Source organism: Bombina bombina, chromosome 4 (genome assembly GCF_027579735.1).
Source record: "Bombina bombina isolate aBomBom1 chromosome 4, aBomBom1.pri, whole genome shotgun sequence".
NCBI lineage: Eukaryota > Metazoa > Chordata > Amphibia > Anura > Bombinatoridae > Bombina > Bombina bombina.
In genome coordinates, this window is record NC_069502.1 from 257,600,193 (window position 1) to 257,622,058 (window position 21,866).

The window sequence follows — 21,866 nt, forward strand, 5'->3', positions numbered from 1 at the left end:
GGATACTTGGTCTATAAGATCAATTATTGCAAAAAGGTTTTTATTGTGCATTCCCATTTTTTGCATTTATTTTATTGTAACATGGATCCATGATTTTATATGATTGTTATTTTTATTTCTATTTTTAGGACTGTGTATGTTTTTAAGTAGATCTGAGATATTTTAACATTTTTGTGTGGATTAAACATTGATATACATTCTTAAAGTTTACAACTAATTTATAGTTATTATACTATTTGTACATCGATTCCACCAACGTCAACAAGAGAACCTACATTGTGGACACCGCTCTATCAGTCTAACAGGTGTCCCCATTCCCTACCTCAGCCTTTTTTGGCGCTCACCTCCACCCCCATCTATTTTCTACTTTCATATTGGGTACACTAGGGACCCGCTGAGGAGAGCCAGAGGTATTTCATATCCCCTTTCCCTTCTGTTATCTGCGCAGGATATACACTTTTATCGTTTAGGTGTTCAAACCTTGCCAATACTTGCTATAATTCCAAAATTTAAAGATTACTTACGGTATAACATCAGCCCCCTCCAAATTATATTGTCTGCTTATTTTAACTTATCTTACACTCAATCTAATTTTCCCAATTGGACTTTTGACTGATGTTCATATCTTCATCTTCATCTTCTTTTTTGATTTCTCGTGCCTCTATAACAAACTACTTCATTCATTTACTCCATCCCCCTCATCACCTGCACTATTAATTTAATCTTTTTTACCCTTACCTCACTTTTGCTCTCATGAACATGACACATTCCTAAACACTCTCTCTCCTACTTGCACCTCATCCTAAAAACACTCTCAATACTGCAAATCTGTATCTTATCTTATGTCACTCTCCCTCTTGCTCATACTTGCTGCTGGCAATATCTCCCCTAATCCTGGTCCCCCAAAACTTCCTAGCCTCGCCAACCCATATGTGCCTTTCCATAGCCCTAGAAAACAAAACTCTTGTAACCTTACTCATATTCCTCATGTCTAAAGCCAAAACCCTCTTCACTTGCGCACTTTGGAACTCTTGCTCTGTTTGCCACAAGCTCATTTCTATCCATGACCACTTTATCACCCACTCCCTCAACCTTCAGGCTCTCACAGAAACCTGGCTCTATCCTTCAGACACAGCATCCACTGCTGCATTGTCACACGGGGGTCTGCATTTCAGCCACACCCCTAGGTCTGAAAACAGACAAGGAGGTGGTGTAGATATTTTCTTCTCTCACATTTTTCTCATTCGAAACCCACGATTCGCTTATTCCCTCACCTCTCTATAGACAAGATTACAAGTCGCACAGCAAATCAGTTGTGCACAGCGCGCGTTATAACTTATTTTGCGCGCACATTAAACCGTGTAATCTAAACAGCCAAATAGCGGGCGCATTCACGTATTCCCCATAGAAGTCAATGGAGAAGACAAATAGAAGAAACACGCACCAAAACAGTAATATGTTCTGCAAAGCCCCTGACGTATTTGCCTTGAAAAGTGTACAAGAAAATGCGAATATTTCATATTTTGAAAATGTTTTTCGTAATGGAATATGTTCTATTTATTTATAAATAAATATTTCTCTATATATGTGATGATTTTTGGACTGATATATCTATTTATAGTGAAATATGTAAATGAATATATACATATATCTAGATATCTCGAGATCTATATGTTAATATCGCTTTAAAAATCCTTCTGAGATATTGTTTAATGTGCATAAGATTGTAATGTAAAATCTTTTCATTATTGCCATAGTTAAACATATCTCTATAAATATAAATCCATGTTTCTCTATGTAAGTGTATGTATGTCACTGTAAAATCCCTGCATCTGCCCGAGATCTTGTATCTTTGAACCCTTATAACTTTTGTTTGCAATATTTTTTTTAAATGATGTTTATTAGCCAGTGTTATTATGACTGTAACTGTACTTTGTAATGTATTTTTTTTTTTTTAAGTGTTTCATGATATTTTTATGTTGCGCAAAACTGTTAACTACAGATCTTCGAGCGCGGAAATGATTGTTGCATAAAAGTCAAATGCGCAAGCACAATCGCAATTTTTCGAAACGTTGAATAGCTGCGCAATGAAAAATTGATTGACTTCTCTTCCTATCTGTCTAACTGTAGATTTTGTGTAGCCATCTCTGGTGCATCTTCTGCCCCTTTACTATTTTCTGTTGGGGTACCACAAGGCTGTGTCCTTGGTTTCCTCCTCTTCTCAATCTACACGTCATCATTAAGTTCCTTAATAAAGTCCCATGAGTTTCAATATTATTTGTATGCTGCTGACACCCAAATCTACCTATCTGCACCAGACTTATCGCCTTCCATGCTAACTAGTGTCAATAACTGTCTCATATCTGATCTTGGATGTCCTCTCACCACCTTAAGCTAAATCTCTACAAAACTGAACTCCTTATTTCCCCCCTTATTCTAAAATCTCTACCCCATTGTACTATAACTGTTAATATAAGTTAATTATAACTGATCTTTCTTTCACTCCTCACATTCAGTCTTTGGCAAATTCCTGCCGCTTCAATCTTAAAAACATCTCCAAAATTAGATGTTTCCTCACACAAGCCACAACTAAGAATTTAATCTCCTCTCTCATCCTTTCCCGCCTGGACTACTGAAACTCCATCCTCTCTGGTCTGCCTAGCTGCCGTTTAGCTCGTTTAGAATACATATTGAATGCCTCTGTCAGGCTCATCTTTCTTACACATTGCACTTCATCTGCTGCACCTCTCTGCCAATACCCTCACTGGCTTCCTCTAGCCTTCACAATTAAACACAAAACTCTGACATATAAGGCCCCTAATCACACTGCCCCCTTATATCTTAGACCTTGTCTCCAGATACTTTCCTTCCTGTCCCCTTCATTCTGCTCACAACCTCCTCCTCTTTTGTTACCTCTTCCCATTCCCGTCTATACGACTTCTCCAGACTGGCCCCTATTTTGTGGAACTCTCTGTCTTGCACCACAAAACTCTCCCCTAGATTTGAAAGTTTCAAGTACTCCTTAAAGACTCTAATGTTCAGGGATGCATACAATATATGCTAACCTTTTCTACCCTTAGTCCCTCTCCTCCATTATTATCCCCTTGAACTCTCTTAGGATGTAAGCCTATGAGCCAAGCTGTTTGTAAATCACATTCATGAGAGCTAACTACAACAGTACAAGTCTTGGCAGGGCCTTCTACCTACTTGCCTTTTATAAACGTTACCTTGCATATCATGCTTATGTTTATAGCGCAACAGAATCTGTTAGCACTCTACAAATAACTTATAATAATAATAAAATAATAATGGCTTTGCAGTTGCTTTTTGATAATTAGAAGGCCATTAATTGCAGCTGTGCAGCCTCACTTCTTAAATTCACAGCAGTAAAGGAGTTAATCAGTATGCTGTTATGGGTCATATTTGCTGTAGTGTAGAGATTTTCCTCCCACCTGACACCTCCCTGATCCTTGCAAAACAGCAGTCTTCCCTCCCACTGACCCCTGGTCACCACCATCTTAGGTACTGGCAGCCAGCCTGCTAACTCTCCCCTTATACTGTTATCTTTGCCAGTCTTCCAGTAACATTAGTGCTTTTTTTTCTCAAATTAAGTATTTATTTTTTCTGTAGTGTATGGATCCCCCTCACTCTCCACACAATCACCCTGTTTTATTTCAGAGGTAACAAAGGTAGTGAAGACACAGCTTAGATAATACATGGAGCCATTTTCAGCTCCAACAGGGGTGATACACATGTGTTTGGAGGCGCATAGCACCCCTCTTCACCCCCATAGAACTCCCACTGATTGTATGGACCCATCCTTCCCTCTCCCCTACTAAGGGCTAGATTACAAGTGGAGCGATATCTATCGCTCCCACTCACGCGTTAACTCGGCTAGAATTAAGCTTTTTGCACACGTAGAGTTTCATGTGTATTACAAGTTGAAAGTAAAATCTTTTCTAAAGAGCGCTAACCCGATGCGTACAAAAAGTTCAACTTGCAATATCGCGACCGCTTTAACGTATTGCCCCACTGACTTCAATGGAGCATAAAAAGTGTGTGTGTGGGGGACAACAACAAGTTCTGCAAACCCCCATCGCATTTTCTCAAGTGTGTTTACCCGACAAGAATTATTAATATTTTGCATTGCAATGTTCTTCACATAATAAATGTTGTATTTATTCTTAAATACATGTTGAATTCCCAACAATAATGAATGAATTCCTGGACTCTCCATGCCACTGGAAAGAAATATCTATTTAAAAATACGTAGAACATATTGCCCTATGTTAAGAACATTGGAATGTGAAATATTTAAAGTAAATACACACAACACTTTATTAAATATAATTACATGTTCTCAGCTACTTAGCAGCCCATATATATATATATATACAGGTGGCCCTCGGATTTACGCTGGTTCAATTTGCGCCGTTTCAGAATAACAACCTTTTTTTTTCAGTCATGTGACTGCTATTGAAAAGCTTTGGAAAGCAAAGTGCACTAATTAAAATAGCCAGTAGGTGGAGCTGTCCGCTTGTTTTTCAACAAAGTTATGCAACTAAACAGCCCAGATCTATCGAGCAAAATTTAGCAGGTGAGGGTGTCTAACTGCTTATTAATCACTGCAGATTGAAATGCATAGAATAGGTGCAGACCCAATATTATCTAACATGCTAACAATGTAGAGAACTGATTGCAGAAAAATGCAAGTAAAAAAACGTTTTTGTTCATTAAACTTAGTTTGATGATGATGCAGTCTGTTGTGTAATTATTTTATTAGGTGTTGTTAGCAAACGTTTTTGTTCATTAAACTTAGTTTGATGATGATACAATCTATATTATTAGGTTTATAATGCTGTTTAGCATTTAAAGTCTTAATTTCAAAGCTTTAAAAATAATGTATTAGGTGTTACTTATGACAATTTTGAGAGGGGCCTGGAACCTAACCCCCTCATTTCCCATTGACTTACATTATACATTGGGTTTCAATTTACAACGGTTTCGATTTACAACCATTCCTCCTGGAACCTAACCCCGGCGTAAACTGAGGGCTACCTATATATGTCTATATATGTATACATATGTATTTATAAGTATATTTATGTCTGTAAATATATATACAGGTGACCCTCGGTTTACGCCGGTTCAATTTGCGACGTTTCAGAATAATAACCTTTTTTTTCCCAGTCATGTGACTGCTATTGAAAAGCTTTGGAAAGTAGTGCACTAATTAAAATAGCCAGTAGGTGGAGCTGTCCTCTTGTTTTGCAGCAAAGTTATGCAACTTAACAGCCTTAAATTGATCTGTGTACACAGAGCAGACATTAGCTATCAAGCAACAATATTTAGCAGCCACTTCCCTATTATTTTCCTGTCCAGCTGCTTGAGGTGAGCGTGCCTAATTGCCTATTAATCACTGCAGATTGAAATGCATAGAATAGGTGCAGACCCAATATTATCTAACATGCTAACAATGCAGAGAACTGTTTTCAGAAAAATGCAAGTAAAAAACGTTTTTGTTCATTAAACTTAGTTTGATGATGATGCAGTCTGTTGTGTGATTATTTAATTAGGTGCTGTTAGCAAATGTTTTTGTTCATTAACATTCCTCCTGGAACCTAACCCTGGCGTAAACTGAGGGCTACCTGTAAACACATATAAATACATATGTACACACACACATATACAGTCATATGCAAAAGTTTAGGCAGCCCTGACAATTTCCATGATTATCATTTATAAATAATTGGGTGTTTGGATCAGCAATTTCATTTTTATCTATCAAATAACTGAAGGACACAGTAATATTTCAGTAGTGAAATGAGGTTTATTGGATTAACAGAAAATGTGCAATATGCATCAAAATGAAATTATACAGGTGCATAAATTTGGGCACCCCAACAGAAATACTGCATGAATATTTAGTAGAGCCTCCTTTAGCAGAAATAACAGCCTCTAGATGCTTCCTATAACCTGTAATGAGTGTCTGGATTGATGGTTGCCGAGCATGGACAGCACGCTTCCAATCACCCCACAGATTTTCAATGATATTCAGGTCTGGGGACTGGGATGGCCATTTCAGAACAGTGTACTTATTCATCTGCATAAATGCCAGAGTAGATTTTGAGCAGTGTTTTGGGTCGTTGTCTTGTTGAAATATCCAACCCTGGCGTAACTTCAACTTTGTGATTGATTCCTCAACATTATTCTCAAGTATCTGCTGATATTGAGTGGAATCCATGAGACCCTCAACTTTAACAAGATTCCCAGTACCGGCACTTGCCACACAGCCCCACAGCAGGATGGAACATCCACCAAATTTTACTGTGGGTAGTGTTTGTCTTGGAACGCTGTGTTCTTTTGCCGCCATGCATAACGCCCCTTGTTATGACCAAATAACTCAATCTTTATTTCATCAGTCCACAGATGAAGCTGGCTTGTCCAAATGTGCATTTGCATACCTCAAGTGACTATGTTTGTGGCGTGTGTGCAAAAAAGGCTTTTTCCCGCATCGCTCTGCCATACAGCTTCTCCTTGTGCAAAGTGTGCTGAATTGTTGAACGATGCACAGTGACACCATCTGCAACAAGATGATGTTGTAGGTCTTTGGAGGTGGTCTGTGGGCTGTTTTTGACCGTTCTCACCATCCTTTGCCTTTCCGATATTTTACTTGGCCTGCCACTTCTGGCCTTAACAAGAACTGTGCCTGTGGTCTTCCATTTCCTCACTATGTTCCTCACAGTGGACACTGACAGCTTAAATCTCTGTGATAGCTTTTTCTAGCCTTCCCCTAAACCATAATGTTGAACAATCTTTGTTTTCAGGTAATTTGAGAGTTTTTTTGAGGCCCCCATGTTGCCACTCTTTAGAGGAGAGTCAAAGAGAACAACAACTTGCAATTGGCCACCTTAAATACCTTTTCTCATGATTGGATGCACCTGTCTATGAAGTTCGAGCGGGATATTTATCAAAGCCTCAATTTTGTTGCATTCGCCAGTACCAATACGCTCACCTAACATCGCGGCTGCGTATCTCAATACGATCTCCTTAGTTATGAAAAAAGCCGGCAAAAAGACGCGCACCAAGTACGGGGTGATGAGCATCGGACTGTTATTAACTAGCAGTCATCGATCTTGCGTCTATTCGGCTTTTTCCAATCTTTATTTATACCGTTACTAAACGCCGCCACTATACTAAAATGTTTAACCCCTATCCTGCTGCTCCCCAACCCCACCGCAACCTAAATAAAGTTATTAACCCCTATCCCGCTGCTCCACGACTCCGCCTGCAACATAAACGTATTAACCCCTAAACCTCTGGCCTCCCATATCACTACCACTAACTAAACCTATTAACCCCTAAACTGTCAGCCCCCCACATCGCCAAAAAATAAATTAAGCTATTACAAATTAAAATGATAACATCCCTATCTTCAAATAAATTTAAACTTACTTGTAGAATTAAAATAAACTATATTAAACTATTAATTAACCTACCCTAACTATTATCCTACAATTAAATTAAACTACCAATTAAATTAAATAAATTACATATTAAAAAAACCTAACCCTACTCAAATTAATTAAATATACAATTAAACATTATTAAAAGTACTAAATTACAGAAAAAAAAAACACTAAGTTACAAAAAAACAAAACACTTAATTATGAAAAATAAAAAACCACATTATCAAAAATAAAAAGAATTACACCTAATCTAATAGCCCTATCAAAATAAAAAAGCCCCCCAAAATAAAAAAACCTAGCCTACAATAAACTACCAATGGCCCTTAAAAGGGCCTATTGTGGGGCATTGCCCCAAATAAATTAGCTCTTTTACCTGTAAAAAAAATACAAACACCCCCCAACAGTAAAACCCACCACCCAACCAACCAACCCCCCAAATAAAAAACCTATCTAAAATAAGCTAAACTCCCCATTGCCCTGAAAAGGGTATTTGTATGGGCATTGTCCTTAAAAGGGCATTTAGCTCTTTTACATGCCCAGACACTAATCTAAAAATAAAACCCACCCAAAAAACCCTTAAATAAACCTAACACTAACCCCCGACGATCCACTTACAGTTATTGAAGTCCCGCTTGAAGGATCCATCCAGCCGGTAAGAAGTCTTCATCCAAATGGCCTCTTCAATCTTCATCTAGCCGGCAAAGTCCTCATCCAGGCGGCAAGAAGTTTTCATCCAGACAGCATCTTCTATCTTCATCCATCCAGCGCGGAGCATCCTCTTCATACAATCGCCGCTGTAAACTGGAACTTCAATGCAAGTGACGCCATCCTAGATGGCGTCCCTTGCATTCCTATTGGCTGAAAGATTTCAATCAGCCAATAGGATTATAGCTTCTAAAATCCTATTTGCTGTTCCAATCAGCCAATAGGATTTGAGCAGCTCTCATTCTATTTGCTGTTCCAATCCTAAGTTTAAATTTATTTGAAGGTAGGGATGTTGTAATTTTATTTAAAGTTAGCGGTTTGTTAGGTTTGGGGGTTAATTGCTTAATTTATTTTTTGGCAATGTGGGGGGCTGATGGTTTAGGGGTTTATATGTTTAGTTAGTGGTAGTGATGTGGGAGGCCAGAGGTTTAGGGGTTAATACGTTTATTTAGGTTGTGGCGGAGTCGGGGAGTGGTGGGATAGGGATTAATAACTTTATTTAGGTTGCAGCGATGTCGAGGCAGCAGATTAGGGGTGTTTAGACTCAGGGTTTTCGTTAGGGTGTTAGGTGCAGACATAACTTGTTTTCAACCATAGAAATCAATGGTATATCTTACAGCATCAAACATAAGCTTTCGGTGCTTTCAGACTCCCATTGATTTCTATGGCATCTGCAGCCTCCAGGGTGGCGGATTGAAAACCAGGTACTCTGGGCCGAAATAGCCGCAAGCGTACCTGTTAAAAGTTTGATAACTGGGGAAAAGTGTCAAATAGAGCCAAATGTGTATTCGTAACATCTTTAATGACGTAAGCATCGATCTGCGTCGGATTGAGACTAGCGGATTGTATGTTAAATTTCAACATGTGCCGGTCTGTAGGCTTTGATAACTAGGTCGGATCAAGTTTGCAACAATTACGCTGCAGAATTCCGGCGTATTTGAGGTTGACAGCTTGATAGATAGGCCCCCAAGGCTTAATGGGGTCACCAAACCAATTGTGTGTTCCAGGTAGTTACAGGTATTCAAATCAACAAAATGACAAGAGTGCCCAAATTTATGCACCTGTCTAATTTAGTTTTGATGCATCTTGCACATTTTCTGTTAATCCAATAAATGTCATTTCACTACTGAAATATTACTGTGTCCTTCAGTTATTTGATAGATCAAAATGAAATTGCTGATCCAAACACCCAATTATTTATAAATGAAAATCATGGAAATTGTCATACAGTTGTATACAACTATATATATATATATATATATATATACACACACACACATGTATATTTAAGTATCTCTATTTTAAAAAGCCCTTTGCAGCTTTTTCTTTCTTCTCTAACATCTGAGACTTTATATCTTTCATAATTTTTTTAATTTTTAATAATTTTTATTAGAAAGTGATATTATGAGTGTAACTGTACTTTTAAATGTATTTTTGATGTGCTTTGTGCAACTTTTTAGTCAAGCATAACAGTTAACCAAAGCTTTGAAGTCGCACGAACAGATCATGTTTACCTTCAACCTGTAATACGCGAGATACTACCGATGAGTGCAAAGAGCCAAGATATACCCCTTTTCGCTTTATCGCAACAGTTAACACACCACTTGTAATCTAACCCAAAATCCTTTGCACATAGTGTAGGGAACCATCCCATGATGGGCCGACCACCCACCTCCCTCCGTCTCTTGGAAACCTTCCACCAGCACCACCAGAAGATCGTTACAGACTGTCACTGGCTTCATATGGTAAGAGAGCATGATTAAATGCCTTCTGCCACCTGTTTCTCTTTGCTAGACCTAAGTACCACATCAACACAGTACCATGGGCTAAGTATCGTGTGACATAGTTAAGCTATTCAAAGCACAAAATTAATTGCATAAATTAACATAAACAGAAGTAATGATAATGTGTGCAACAAGCATTGAAAAAAAATAACATTAGCTGATTTTAGCTTAAATTTTAGCCAGGATGTCAGTAAAATGAGACAGGTGGTATGTCCATTAAATCCTGTCTAGAATACTGTAAAGTGATCAACAAATGTGCTGCATTAAGCAAACAGATACGTACAGTGATATTCCACAGTGGAAAAAAAAAATCAGCTTTATAAGATATAAAAAAAAGATTCACCAAGTGCAGCAGGCCTTAAAAGAGATACATTGCATGTGTTTGGAAGGCGGTTTGACCCAGGGAAACGTGAATTAAAACGGATCTTGTCCCCAAAAACTTCCTGCAAATAAAAATATTTAATTAGCAATAGCGTATAGGGATATTAATGACAATTCAATACTGGCATGAATGTAACGCTTTATATCTGATCGTAAAATTGTCACTTATAAATAAAACACAATTTAGCTCATTTTTAATCCTTACGCTGCCACCAACCTCTGTCCACTAATAACTTCCATGCAAGCATATAGCAGAATCACTTCTAAGCAAATTTACAATGCACCGCTATGCATTTCACATTCAATGGTATGCCCCATTAGTAATTAGAAGATAAGACTGCATGGCATCCAACAGTTTTCTTGTAATGCTTTCTTATTTCTGCAGTTCTATTCTGCATGTGTTTGACTAACACTCTGAATTCTGGTCATGGGCATTTTAATTATTCAAAACTATGTATTTTTTTCTGTGAAAAGAATTAAAGTGATGCTAAACTTTCCTCTGTATAAATAGATCCAGAATGTTAGCGATATTATAGATGGAGTTTAATTCATTAGTTGTAATGAAGATGCACTTTAACTTATTTTTTACCGTTGCACTGAAATTCAAATACCCTGCGCTCTAGTCTCCCATTTCAATAGTAATTTTGTTGGTGAGTTAACGGTTTGAACTGTTCTCCAATCGGCACTCTAACTACAAAAAAATTTGTATGGCTAGAGCGCTGATTGGAGAACAGTTCAAACCAATAGCTCACGAAAAAAAAATTTTTTTTTGAAGTGGGCGGACGGAGAGTGGGTTATTCATTTCAGTGCTACATTAAAAAGTATATACATAACAAATGATGAATTAAACTTCATATTTCCATCTATCTATCTATCTATCTATCTATCTATCTATCCGCACACACATATACAGAAAGGCCTCACTATCTTATCTCTTTGTATACACAAAGGCCAACATTTAGGTACTGAAATGTTCATGTTAAATTTTTAGGATAAATCTTAAGATTCAATTTCCAATACACGCAATGCCAAGCACACTAAGAAAAAAAACAAAGGGACTAAATACTCAGGCAAGTAGCTGATAAGAGTTTGTTGAATTCCAAACACTGAGGGCGACCTGCAACTGGGAAATTGATTTCTACCACTGCCCCTTCTTTACATAGCTTATCCATAGAGAATATTGCAGTATTCATATTTTCAGTAAAGATAGAGGTTTCACTATTAGAATCAGCATACATAACACCAAAGATGTATAAGAACTGGGAGAGTCTGAAGGGAAATTCCGAAATACTCAAAACCAAAAGCAGATCTACCTCACATGTTGTAGACATGCCCTAAAATATATAAATTCTGGGGAATGGTAAAACACTGGCTAAACTCTATAGGAAAATAGCCTTAACTTTCACACCTCAGACAATAGTGTTTCTCAACATCCATAATCTGACTAAAACACAGTTTTCCTATTCACACACAATGCCATCCTACAGGCCAGGAAAACTATATTTAAATACTGGCTGAAAGGCAATGCCCCTACCTTAACCCAGCTAAAAAGAGAGATACACCAACAACTGCTCTATGTGCAAGCAGACACACTAGGAGACCTTCAGGGAAGAACAACTCACTTTATGAGAAAATGGGAAGCTTACATACTCACAATAGACAGAGTCCAACAGACCCAAATACTAAACCCAATTAGGAATACAGACTATTTCCTAAATGCTCAGTTAAGGGGAGAGTGGCAACTCAATTTTGATGGACGCAGTTAAATCAGGCTTAAACCCCAACAGAGAACAGCCGGCATCTTGGGGACTTGGAACTAAACTCACAGATATCAAAGTTCCAGAGATAATGATACTTAAAGTGATGGTAATGTTTACGGTTTTACATGCAAGGATTATGATAATATAGATGATCAGTGACATAGTTGCTAAGTTTACTTTTTTAAATACCCCTATATATTTATATAATTTTACTCTTATTTTTTCATTCCGGCATTTGTTAGCTTCGCCCCCGTGTCCTTCCTTTGATTTTTTTTGTACTGTGCAGTAGAGAGCAGTCCTAGCTGCTTTCTGTGTATGCATAACGCTCTGCTGATGTGGAACTGACTCATGCTATTACATACAATTACAATAGCAATGGTAGATCCACAATTGTGATTGGACCACGTAATAAAAAAACAAAATGTATGCTTCCCTTATAAATTTCTTTCTTTCTGGATATGGTGAGTCCACAGCGTCCTTAATTACTGTTGGGAATATCACTCCTAGCCAGCAGGAGGAGGCAAAGAGCACCACAGCTAACCTGTTAAGTATCACTCCCCTACCACCAAACCCCAGTCATTCGACCGAAATGGAGAAAAGGAGTAACACAAGGTGTAGAGGTGACTGAGGTCTTAAAATAAAGGACGGGGCCGTGGACTCACCATATACGGAAAGAAAGAAATTTATCAGGTAAGCATAAATTTAGTTTTCTTTCCTAAGATAGGGTGAGTCCATGGCGTCCTCAATTACTGTTGGGAACCAATACCCAAGCTAGAGAACACAGAGGACTAGGGATGGACAAGACAGGTAGACCTAAACAGAAGGCACCAATGCTTGAAGAGCCTTTCTCCCAAAAGAAGCCTCAGCCGAGGCAAAAGTATCAAATTTAGAAAAAGTATGCAGTGAGGACAGAGTTGCAGCCTTGCAAATCTGTTCCACAGAAGCTTCATTTTTGAAAGCCCAAGAAGAGGAGACAGCCCTAGTGGAATGAGCTGTGATTCTCTCAGGAGGCAGCTGTCCAGCAGTCTCATAAGCCAAATGAATTAGACTTCTCAAACACAGGGAAGAAGAAGTAGCAGTAGCTTTCTGATCTTTACGTTTCCCAGAAAAACAAACAAGGAAGAAGACTGGCGAAAATCCTTAGTCGCCTGCAAATAGAATTTAAGAGCACGCACAACATCCAGGTTGTGCAACAAACGTTCCTTATGAGAAGAAGGATTAGGACAGAGAGAAGGAACAACAATTTCCTGATTAATATTTCCATGCGAAACAACCTTAGGAAGGAAACCAAACTTAGTACGAAGAACTGCCTTATCTGCATGAAAAATGAGATAAGGCTAATCACACTGCAAAGCTGAGAGTTCCGAGACTCTCTGAGCAGAAGAGATAGCAGTAAGAAACAAAACCTTCCAAGATAAAAACTTAATATCTATGGAATGCAGTGGCTCAAATGGAGCCTGCTGCAAAACTTTAAGAACAAGGTTAAGGCTCCAAAGAGGAGCAACAGACTTAAACACAGGCCTGATTCTGACCAAGGCCTGACAAAAAGATTGCACATCTGGCACATGTGCCAGACGCTTGTGCAGCAACATAGATAGAGCAGAAATCTGACCCTTCAGAGTACTGACAGACAAACCCTTCTCCAGACTTTCCTGGAGAAAGGACAAAATCCTAGGAATCTTGACCCTACTCCAAGAGTAGCCCTTGGATTCACACCAATAAAGATATTTATGCCATATCTTATGGTAAATCTTTCTAGTAACAGGCTTGCAAGCCTGAATCATGCTCTCAATGACCGACTCAGAAAATCCACACTTAGACAGAACTAAGCGTTCAATCTCCAAGCAGTCAGCTTCAGAAAAACGAGATTTGGGTGAAGGAAGGGACCCTGAAGTAGAAGATCCTTCCTCAGAGGAAGTCTCCAAGGAGGGAGAGATGACATCTCCACTAAGTCTGTGTCATGATACAATCATGTGGAGTAGTTGATGCCTGGATTGGCTGCTCAGCAGAGGTGGTATTGTCTCAGCATGAAAGGGGTTAAGGTGAACTGTTTGTTCTGTGTGTGTGAAATCTGCTGCAGAAGGCTGTAAGATGAGACCCCCCCCCCTCCTTCCTTCTACCCCCCTGCCTTCCCCCTCCTTCCTTCCCCCTCTTTAAGAATAGTGATGTAGTATAACTGTGTGTAGGAATGCAGAACGCTCCTCCCCTTGGAGACTGATAGTGGTAGTTAAAACTTGTTGGCATTGGCTGAAGTCATCATAAATTATAACCAGGGCGTTGTCTTTGACAAGACAAAGGAATTCTGTTTTTAGTATGCAACAGAGACTTCTTTAGGCAGAACTGCCCTTGGGACCAAGAGACTAACATCGGATGGCAGCTCTCCACATATCTAAAGGAATTTGATAATAAGTAAGGTATTGTGTAATTCTTTTTCATGTCCCATTTTGTTTTTTTAAAGAACTGTAGCTTTGTAATTGTATGTTGTTTTGAGTGTCTTTATAATTTTGCACTGTGTAACCTATGTTTATATTTTTGTTATTAAATACATAGAAAATCTAATTCTGTCTTTGGGCTCTAATATCTGAATTCACACTCCTGTTGAGACAAGGTTAAAGGCACGTACCAAATTGTTAAATAGTGTGAGTTTCCTAGGGGTTCCCCAGAACTCCCCTTTAATTTTAAAAATTTTGGTGGTGGCAGCAGAGAAATTGTTAGAGCAGCGTGGACAAGATCCGGGGTTAATGTGGTGGATCCTTTAAGGTCCTTTTGCAGAGTTGCAAGGATAAGGGAACCAGAGCTGTGTTCCATTAACCCCTTCATGCCCACGCCCCTCTATTGTGATGCTGAGAAGGCTTGATTCGTCACAAGCTGGCTGGCAGCAGTGGGGATATTTCGAGTTTTTTAGTGCTATTAGTATAGTACTAAAAGAAATTACATGTTTTTGTGTAATTTCCCAAAGACAGAACTCAGTGCCTAATTGCAGAGACATATATATACACATTACAGTGCAAAGAAGCAGTTTCCCCCCCCCCCCCTCTTGTTGTTTGTTGCTGTGCTCAGTATGGAAGAATATAGGAGAATGCCTGAATGGTCTCTGGAGTTTCTTTGCAAGAAAAGAGGAATTACTATTCTTGGCAAAGGGAAAGAACAGCTGATACTGAGATTTCTGGAGGCAGAGGGCCTCACAACAGAGTTTGAAACAGTCACAGGAAGGGTTACTGTGGAAGCTGTAACTCAAGACCTGGTACCCGACACTGATGACCCTCCTGTAACCCAGGAGATTATCCCTACTGCTGTTACCCCTGTGAGTGAAAATGACTCTAGGCTACAAACAGCACTCAGGTACTTGGGGGATGCTGATCCTAAATTGAGAATGGTATTGATCCTCAAGTTTCAAGAGGCAGCTGAGAGAAAGAGGGTGGCTGCAGAAAGAGAAAGAAAAGAAGAGAGAAAAAGAGAGAGAGGCTGCTGAGAGAAAAAGAGAGCACGAAATCGCTATAAGGGATACCCAGCGGAGACATGTGCTAGAGGTTTTTGACTTTACCATAACCGAGGCACCTCTCCTGTACCCAGAATTTTTGCTATATATTTGCCAGACAGTGAGCCCGTTGGCCAGAAGAGTGCTCCTGGAAATGGAACCTGATTCAGCAGCAGGGGCTACAGACAGCACTAACAACGAAGCCCCAGTAGCCAAGTGTTCCACTGTACAAGCTGTATCACCTCCCTGGAGGGAGGGAATGTGCCAGCAACTGACAACCGATTCTACAGAAGTACCTTCCCCTGGAACATCTCCCATCAAGGGGGCAGAAGTTGCATTGGACAAGGGGGATACCTGCCCATGCATTTGGTGCCACGAGTTTGGGCACCTGAGATTGGCCTGCCCCACCAAGGAGAAACCTCAACATGCAGTCTGGGGTGGGAATTCAGCAGGGAAACCTGCAGCAGCTTTGTTTGTGGGTGGGTCAGCAGGTAATCTGCAGAGCGTCACAGAGGGAGACTGTGTGACCATGAGACTTCAGGACACTGGGGCTGGATTTCGCTTGGTGCGCCCTGAAGTGGCAGAGGATATTATCCCAGGAGAGACTGTGGATAATGAAGAAGTTTTCGGGGAGTGCCCTGCAGCATGTGTAGCCCTGGATTGGGGTGTGGGAAAAGGTTTGCAGGGGGTGGGGATTTCTGCGGATATCCCTGTTGTTTTGCTGGGGGATGATGTGGGCCGGATGCTTTGTCAGTACGCCCCAGAAGACAACACCTGCAACCTGGAAGGGCCAGTAGAGGGCCCTGCACCAACTGAGGTACTGTGTGAAACTTTGGGGGACCCAGAGGGGAAGCTAGAGATGGACACATTGCTCGCTGCACCAGAGCTGGAGGTAACGCACCAAAGGATAAAGAATGATTCCCTTGAACATGATGGCTGGGAGGGGGAGCTGACTGAGGGTTAATGCAGCTCTGTCTTTGTGTACACCAGTACTGTCTTGTTCTGATGAAGAGGGATGTATTGGAAATGTTTGCAACAATGTTACTTCTATTGAACCTGGGTGCTGGGAGGGAGAGCCTAGGGAGGGATGTATGGAAAATGTTTGTACCAATGTTGCTGCTATTGAACCTGGGTGCTAGGAGGGAGAGCCTATGGTTAATGATGATTTATCTGAACCTGTACCAGTACTGTATTGTGCCAGTGCAAAGGTTTATACTGCCATTGATTGCGACAATGGGATGCCTGATGCAGTGTGTGTGAATGTGAGAGAGCAGCAGGGCTGATCAGAAGGGCAGACTAAGTGGGTATACCCTTCTGTGCTAGAACCAGCATTGCATATGCAAGGAGGAGTGAATGGCATGGCTGGTGTAGGGGTCAGAGTACATCCTGCCCTGTTACAGAGGGTAAAAAAAGATGGGACCTTGGGTGTGGCTGTGGACCTCCCCTACAAGAATGGCAGATGTGAAGAAGAGGGGGAGGGAGATGTAGCTGCAGTGACTAACGAACCTACTACTCCTACAGAGCATATTGGGGTAGGTGTGAACAGTGGAGTATCTGGCCTAAGCATAGCAAGAATTGCTCTTAGTCCCCCAGTGAGTTACCCTGAGGGGCTGCTAGATCCCTTTATGAGTGAGAGCGAGTGTGTGATATCCTGCAAGGAAATGTCCAACACAAGAGAAATTGAGTCAGCTGATGCTAATTGTTACAGGGGGCAAATGAATGATGAGAGTGTGCAGAAAGGGCAGATCTGGTCTTATGAACGAGGGAAGAGTAGGATGTAGGTTGACATAGGGGATCAGCGTGGGCTGACCACCTATTTCCAACATTTTAAAAGGGGAGGTGTAATGATACAATCATGTGGAGTAGTTGATGCCTGGATTGGCTGCTCAGCAGAGGTGGTATTGTCTCAGCATGAAAGGGGTTAAGGTGAACTGTTTGTTCTATGTGTGTGAAATCTGCTGCAGAAGGCTGTAAGATGAGATTCCCCCCCTCCTTCCTTCTACCCCCCTTCCTTCCCCCTCCTTCCTTCCCCCTCTTTAAGAATAGTGATGTAGTATAATTGTGTGTAGGAATACAGAACGCTCCTCCCCTTGGAGACTGATAGTGGTAGTTAAAACTTGTTGGCATTTGCTGAAGTCATCATAAATTATAACCAGGGCGTTGTCTTTGACAAGACAAAGGAATTCTGTTTTAAGTATGCAACAGAGACTTCTTTAGGCAGAACTGCCCTTGGGACCAAGAGACTAACATCGGATGGCAGCTCTCCACATATCTAAAGGAATTTGATAATAAGTAAGGTATTGTGTAATTCTTTTTCATGTCCCATTTTGTTTTTTTAAAGAACTGTAGCTTTGTAATTGTATGTTGTTTTGAGTGTCTTTATAATTTTGCACTGTGTAACCTATGTTGATATTTTTGTTATTAAATACATAGAAAATCTAATTCTGTCTTTGGGCTCTAATATCTGAATTCACACTCCTGTTGAGACAAGGTTAAAGGCACGTACCTAATTGTTAAATAGTGTGAGTTTCCTAGGGGTTCCCCAGAACTCCCTTTTAATTTTAAAAGTGGTGGCAGCAGAGAAATTGTTAGAGCAGCGTGGACAAGATCCGTGGTTAATGTGGTGGCTCCTTTAAGGTCCTTTTGCAGAGTTTCAAGGATAAGGGAACCAGAGCTGTGTGCCATTAACCCCTTCATGCCCACGCCCCTCTATTGTGACACTGAGAAGGCTTGATTCGTCACAGTCTGCATACCAGATCCTGCAAGGCCACACAGGAGCTATTAGAATCGCCGACACTCGCTCCTGCTTGATACGAGCAATGACTCGTGGAGGGAGAGCAAACGAAGCAAACAGGTATGCCAACCTGAAGTTCCAAGGAACCGCCAGAGAATCTATCAGGGAGGCCTGAGGATCCCTTGACCTTGAACTGTACTTTGGAAGCTTGGCGTTCTGTCGAGACACCATCAGATCCAACTCCTGTACCCCCTATTTGATGGTTAACCTGGAGAACTCCTCTGGATGGAGTTCCCACTCCCTGGGATGAAAAGTCTGTCTGCTCAGGAAATCCACTTCCCAGTTGTCCACTCCTGGAATGTGGATGGCAGATAGACAGCAATTGTGAGCTTCCGCCCACTGAATGATCTGAGCCACCTCCTTCATGGCTAAGGAACTCCGAGTCCCTCCCTGGTGGTTGATATAAGCCACTGAGGTTATGTTGTCTAACTGAAACCTGAAAAACCAGGCTAAGGCCAGCTGAGGTCAAGCTATCAAGGCATTGAAGAGCGCTCTCAACTCCAAGATGTTTATGGGGAAAGCAGATTCCTCCTGAGACCAAAGTCCCTGTGCCTTCAACGAGTCTCAGACTGCACCCCAGCCCATTAGGCTGGCGCCGTGGTCACAATCACCCAGGAAGGTCTACGAAAGCATGTCCCCTGAGACAGATGTTCCTGAGACAACCACCATGGGAGAGAGTCTCTTGTCGACTGATCTAAAACTATCTTCTGAGACAGATCTGCATAATCCCCGTTCCATTGACTGAGCATGCATAACTGCAGAGCTCTCAAATGAAATTGAGCAAAGGGAACGATGTCTATGGAAGCAACCATCAGACTATTTACCTCCATACATTGAGCCACTGATGGCCGTATAGCAGACTGTAGAGAGAGGCAAAAAGAAACAATCTTGTTTCTTCTGACCTCCGTCAGAAATATTTTCATCGATAAGGAATCTATAACGGTCCCTAAGAAAACCACCCTTGTAGCAGGAAAAAGGGAACTCTTTTCCAAATTCACCTTCCATCCGTGGGAACGAAGAAAAAAGACAACAAGATCTCTGTGTGAGATTTTACTAGTTGAAAAGATGGCGCCTGAACCAGAATATCGTCTGCTAAAAGAGCCCCCAAGAACCTTTGTGAAAATTCTGGGGGCTGTGACAAGACCAAATGGAAGGGCCACAAACTGAAAGTGAATGCCCAGAAAGGCAAACCTCAGAAATTTGTGATGATCCCTGTGAATGGGAACATGAAGGTACGCATCCTTCAGGTCTATGGTCATCATGAACTGACCTTCTTGCAGTAAAGGAAGAATGGAACGGATAGTCTCCATCTCGAAAGGACGGTACTCTGAGAAACTTGTTTAGACACTTTAGGTCTAGGATCGGTCGGAAGGTTCCCTCTTTATTGGGAACCACGAACAGATTGGAATAAAACCCTAGACCCTATTCCTGTACTGGAACTATCACTCTCAGGTAGGAAAGATCCTGTACACATTTCAAGAATGCCTCTTTTTTTATTTGGTCTGCAGATAACAGATGAACATACATCTTTTTCAAGTAAGCCTCCAGCTTCTTGTCCATTGTGTCCTTGAAAGAGCAGCTATCCTCAATAGGAATAGAAGTTCTCTTAGCCAGAGTAGAAATCACCCCTTCCACCTTGGGCACCGTCTGCCACGACTCCTTAATGGAGTCAGCCACCGGAAACATCTTTTTAAAAACCGGAGACGGGGAAAAAGGGATCCCAGGTCTCTACCATTCTCGTGCAATAATCTCAATAGCACGATCTGGCACAGGAAACACCTCCAAAGAGGAGGAAACATCAAAGTATTTTTTAAATTTACTCCTGTGCATTACTAGGAGGCTTTGGAAAGTAACAGCTAGCAGTAGGAGAAGTGTGGAGCCGCACAGCCACCTGCGACAGTATCCACAGACAGAACTCGGTGCTTGGCCCATCGGAGCGTAAGTCCCTGACCTGGTTTCGGGGTGAAGGTAAGACGGGACAACATATGTGAGGACTGTGAAGTCTGTGCCCTTATAAAATTGCTGTTCTCCTATACCTAGTTTATAACATCTAGTGGAGTATATGGAGTACAGGAGGGCCGGTATTAAATGACAGGGTGAAAAAAGGAAAATAAACCCGGCCATACAGGCTGTGTAATAGATCTATGATACAATACAACTGGTAGAGCATAATAGGAGACTGTAACCAAGGTATACGAGACTCTTGTTGTATAAACCAGCTAGTATCAAAGCAGGAAGATTAGAGAAACTGGTATAATCAGCTGAATTGTTTACAGCTCCATTCCTAAAAGGATATATAATTTCCCAGGTTTGCTCATAGAAATGAACTGTGAACTCCAGAATAGAATTAAAGGGATTATAACTTTTCTGAAGACTCTGGAGCTGTTCTGGAATTAAGCAAATAATAAAGCTACTAGCTGCAGCATTATTGGGCGTATACAAGAACTAGTAGGAAAATCCCTCCTCTCTTCTTTCTTGGACATGGACTAAGGACTATATAAGTTACCTGTAACTCTAAAGGTTTACGGAGAGATCATGTCACTATAATATACTATGTTATAACACTACTGCAGAACAGGATAAAGAGCAGAGGTTAATTGAAATAGCACATAAGGCTGATCTATAAATTGTACATATGCTCAGGAATTAAGTGTATATGCATGAGTCTTTTCTTTCTGTATTAAGGTTGGAGGTTTATAGCTCAGGAATTTATATGCCTAGGAAGTAAGTGTATATGCATGAGCCTTTTCTTTCTGTATTAAGGCTGGAGGTATATAAATAGGATACATATAAGGCATCTGAGATTAATATGCTAAATACCGCTCCTTTCTCCATAGGAAATATATGTGGCTATAGATTGGTGTATTAACTAACAAATATAGTTTTTTATAGTACTGAATATAGTCATAACTTTTTATGTATTTGCCTATAAAGTACTAGATAGACGAATGACACAACTGTTAGACAGAGTAAAATAGCAAATACTGAGAATACATTACGCTATACCCTAGCGCTGTTGAATACAGAATTCACCTGACTCCCCTAAGCTGACTCCGAATCACACACACAGGGCACGACCCTAATATTCACAAGTTTCACAGATATTATAGACTAGCACAAGTAATAAAACTCTCTATTTTGACACTGTCACACTTCCCTTCTTCTCCCCCCCTTTTTTTTTTTTTTTTCTTTTTTTTTCTCTTCTCCCCCAACACCCCACATAATCACATACCCTCACGAACTTAATTTATGGATACATTTTTATCACCTAAAACACACACTATGCCAGCTAAGGTGAAAGACAGGAAGCCTAGAAATAGTTTAGACAATAACACAGACCTAAGGGCAGAAACAAGTTGCTTAAATATCACTAAAATGGATATTGATTCAATTTGATTTGATTAAAGTGGAACTTGTCTCTGAAATGAAAAAGTTTTCATCTAGGCTCACAGAGGCGGAGTCTAGAATATCTGAAGTCGAAGATCTAGTGTTTAA

General features: G+C 40.5%; 1 protein-coding gene across 1 annotated transcript in view; it reads right to left on the reverse strand.

Moving 5' to 3' along the window:
* The window catches only part of SCLY (selenocysteine lyase), a 127,675-nt gene that overhangs the window by 18,950 nt on the left and 86,859 nt on the right, over positions 1–21,866 (reverse strand). Inside the window, exon 11 of the mRNA XM_053709917.1 lies at positions 10,302–10,401. Within this exon, the coding sequence (XP_053565892.1) occupies positions 10,302–10,401 (100 nt within the window). The remainder of the gene's footprint in view (positions 1–10,301; positions 10,402–21,866) is intronic.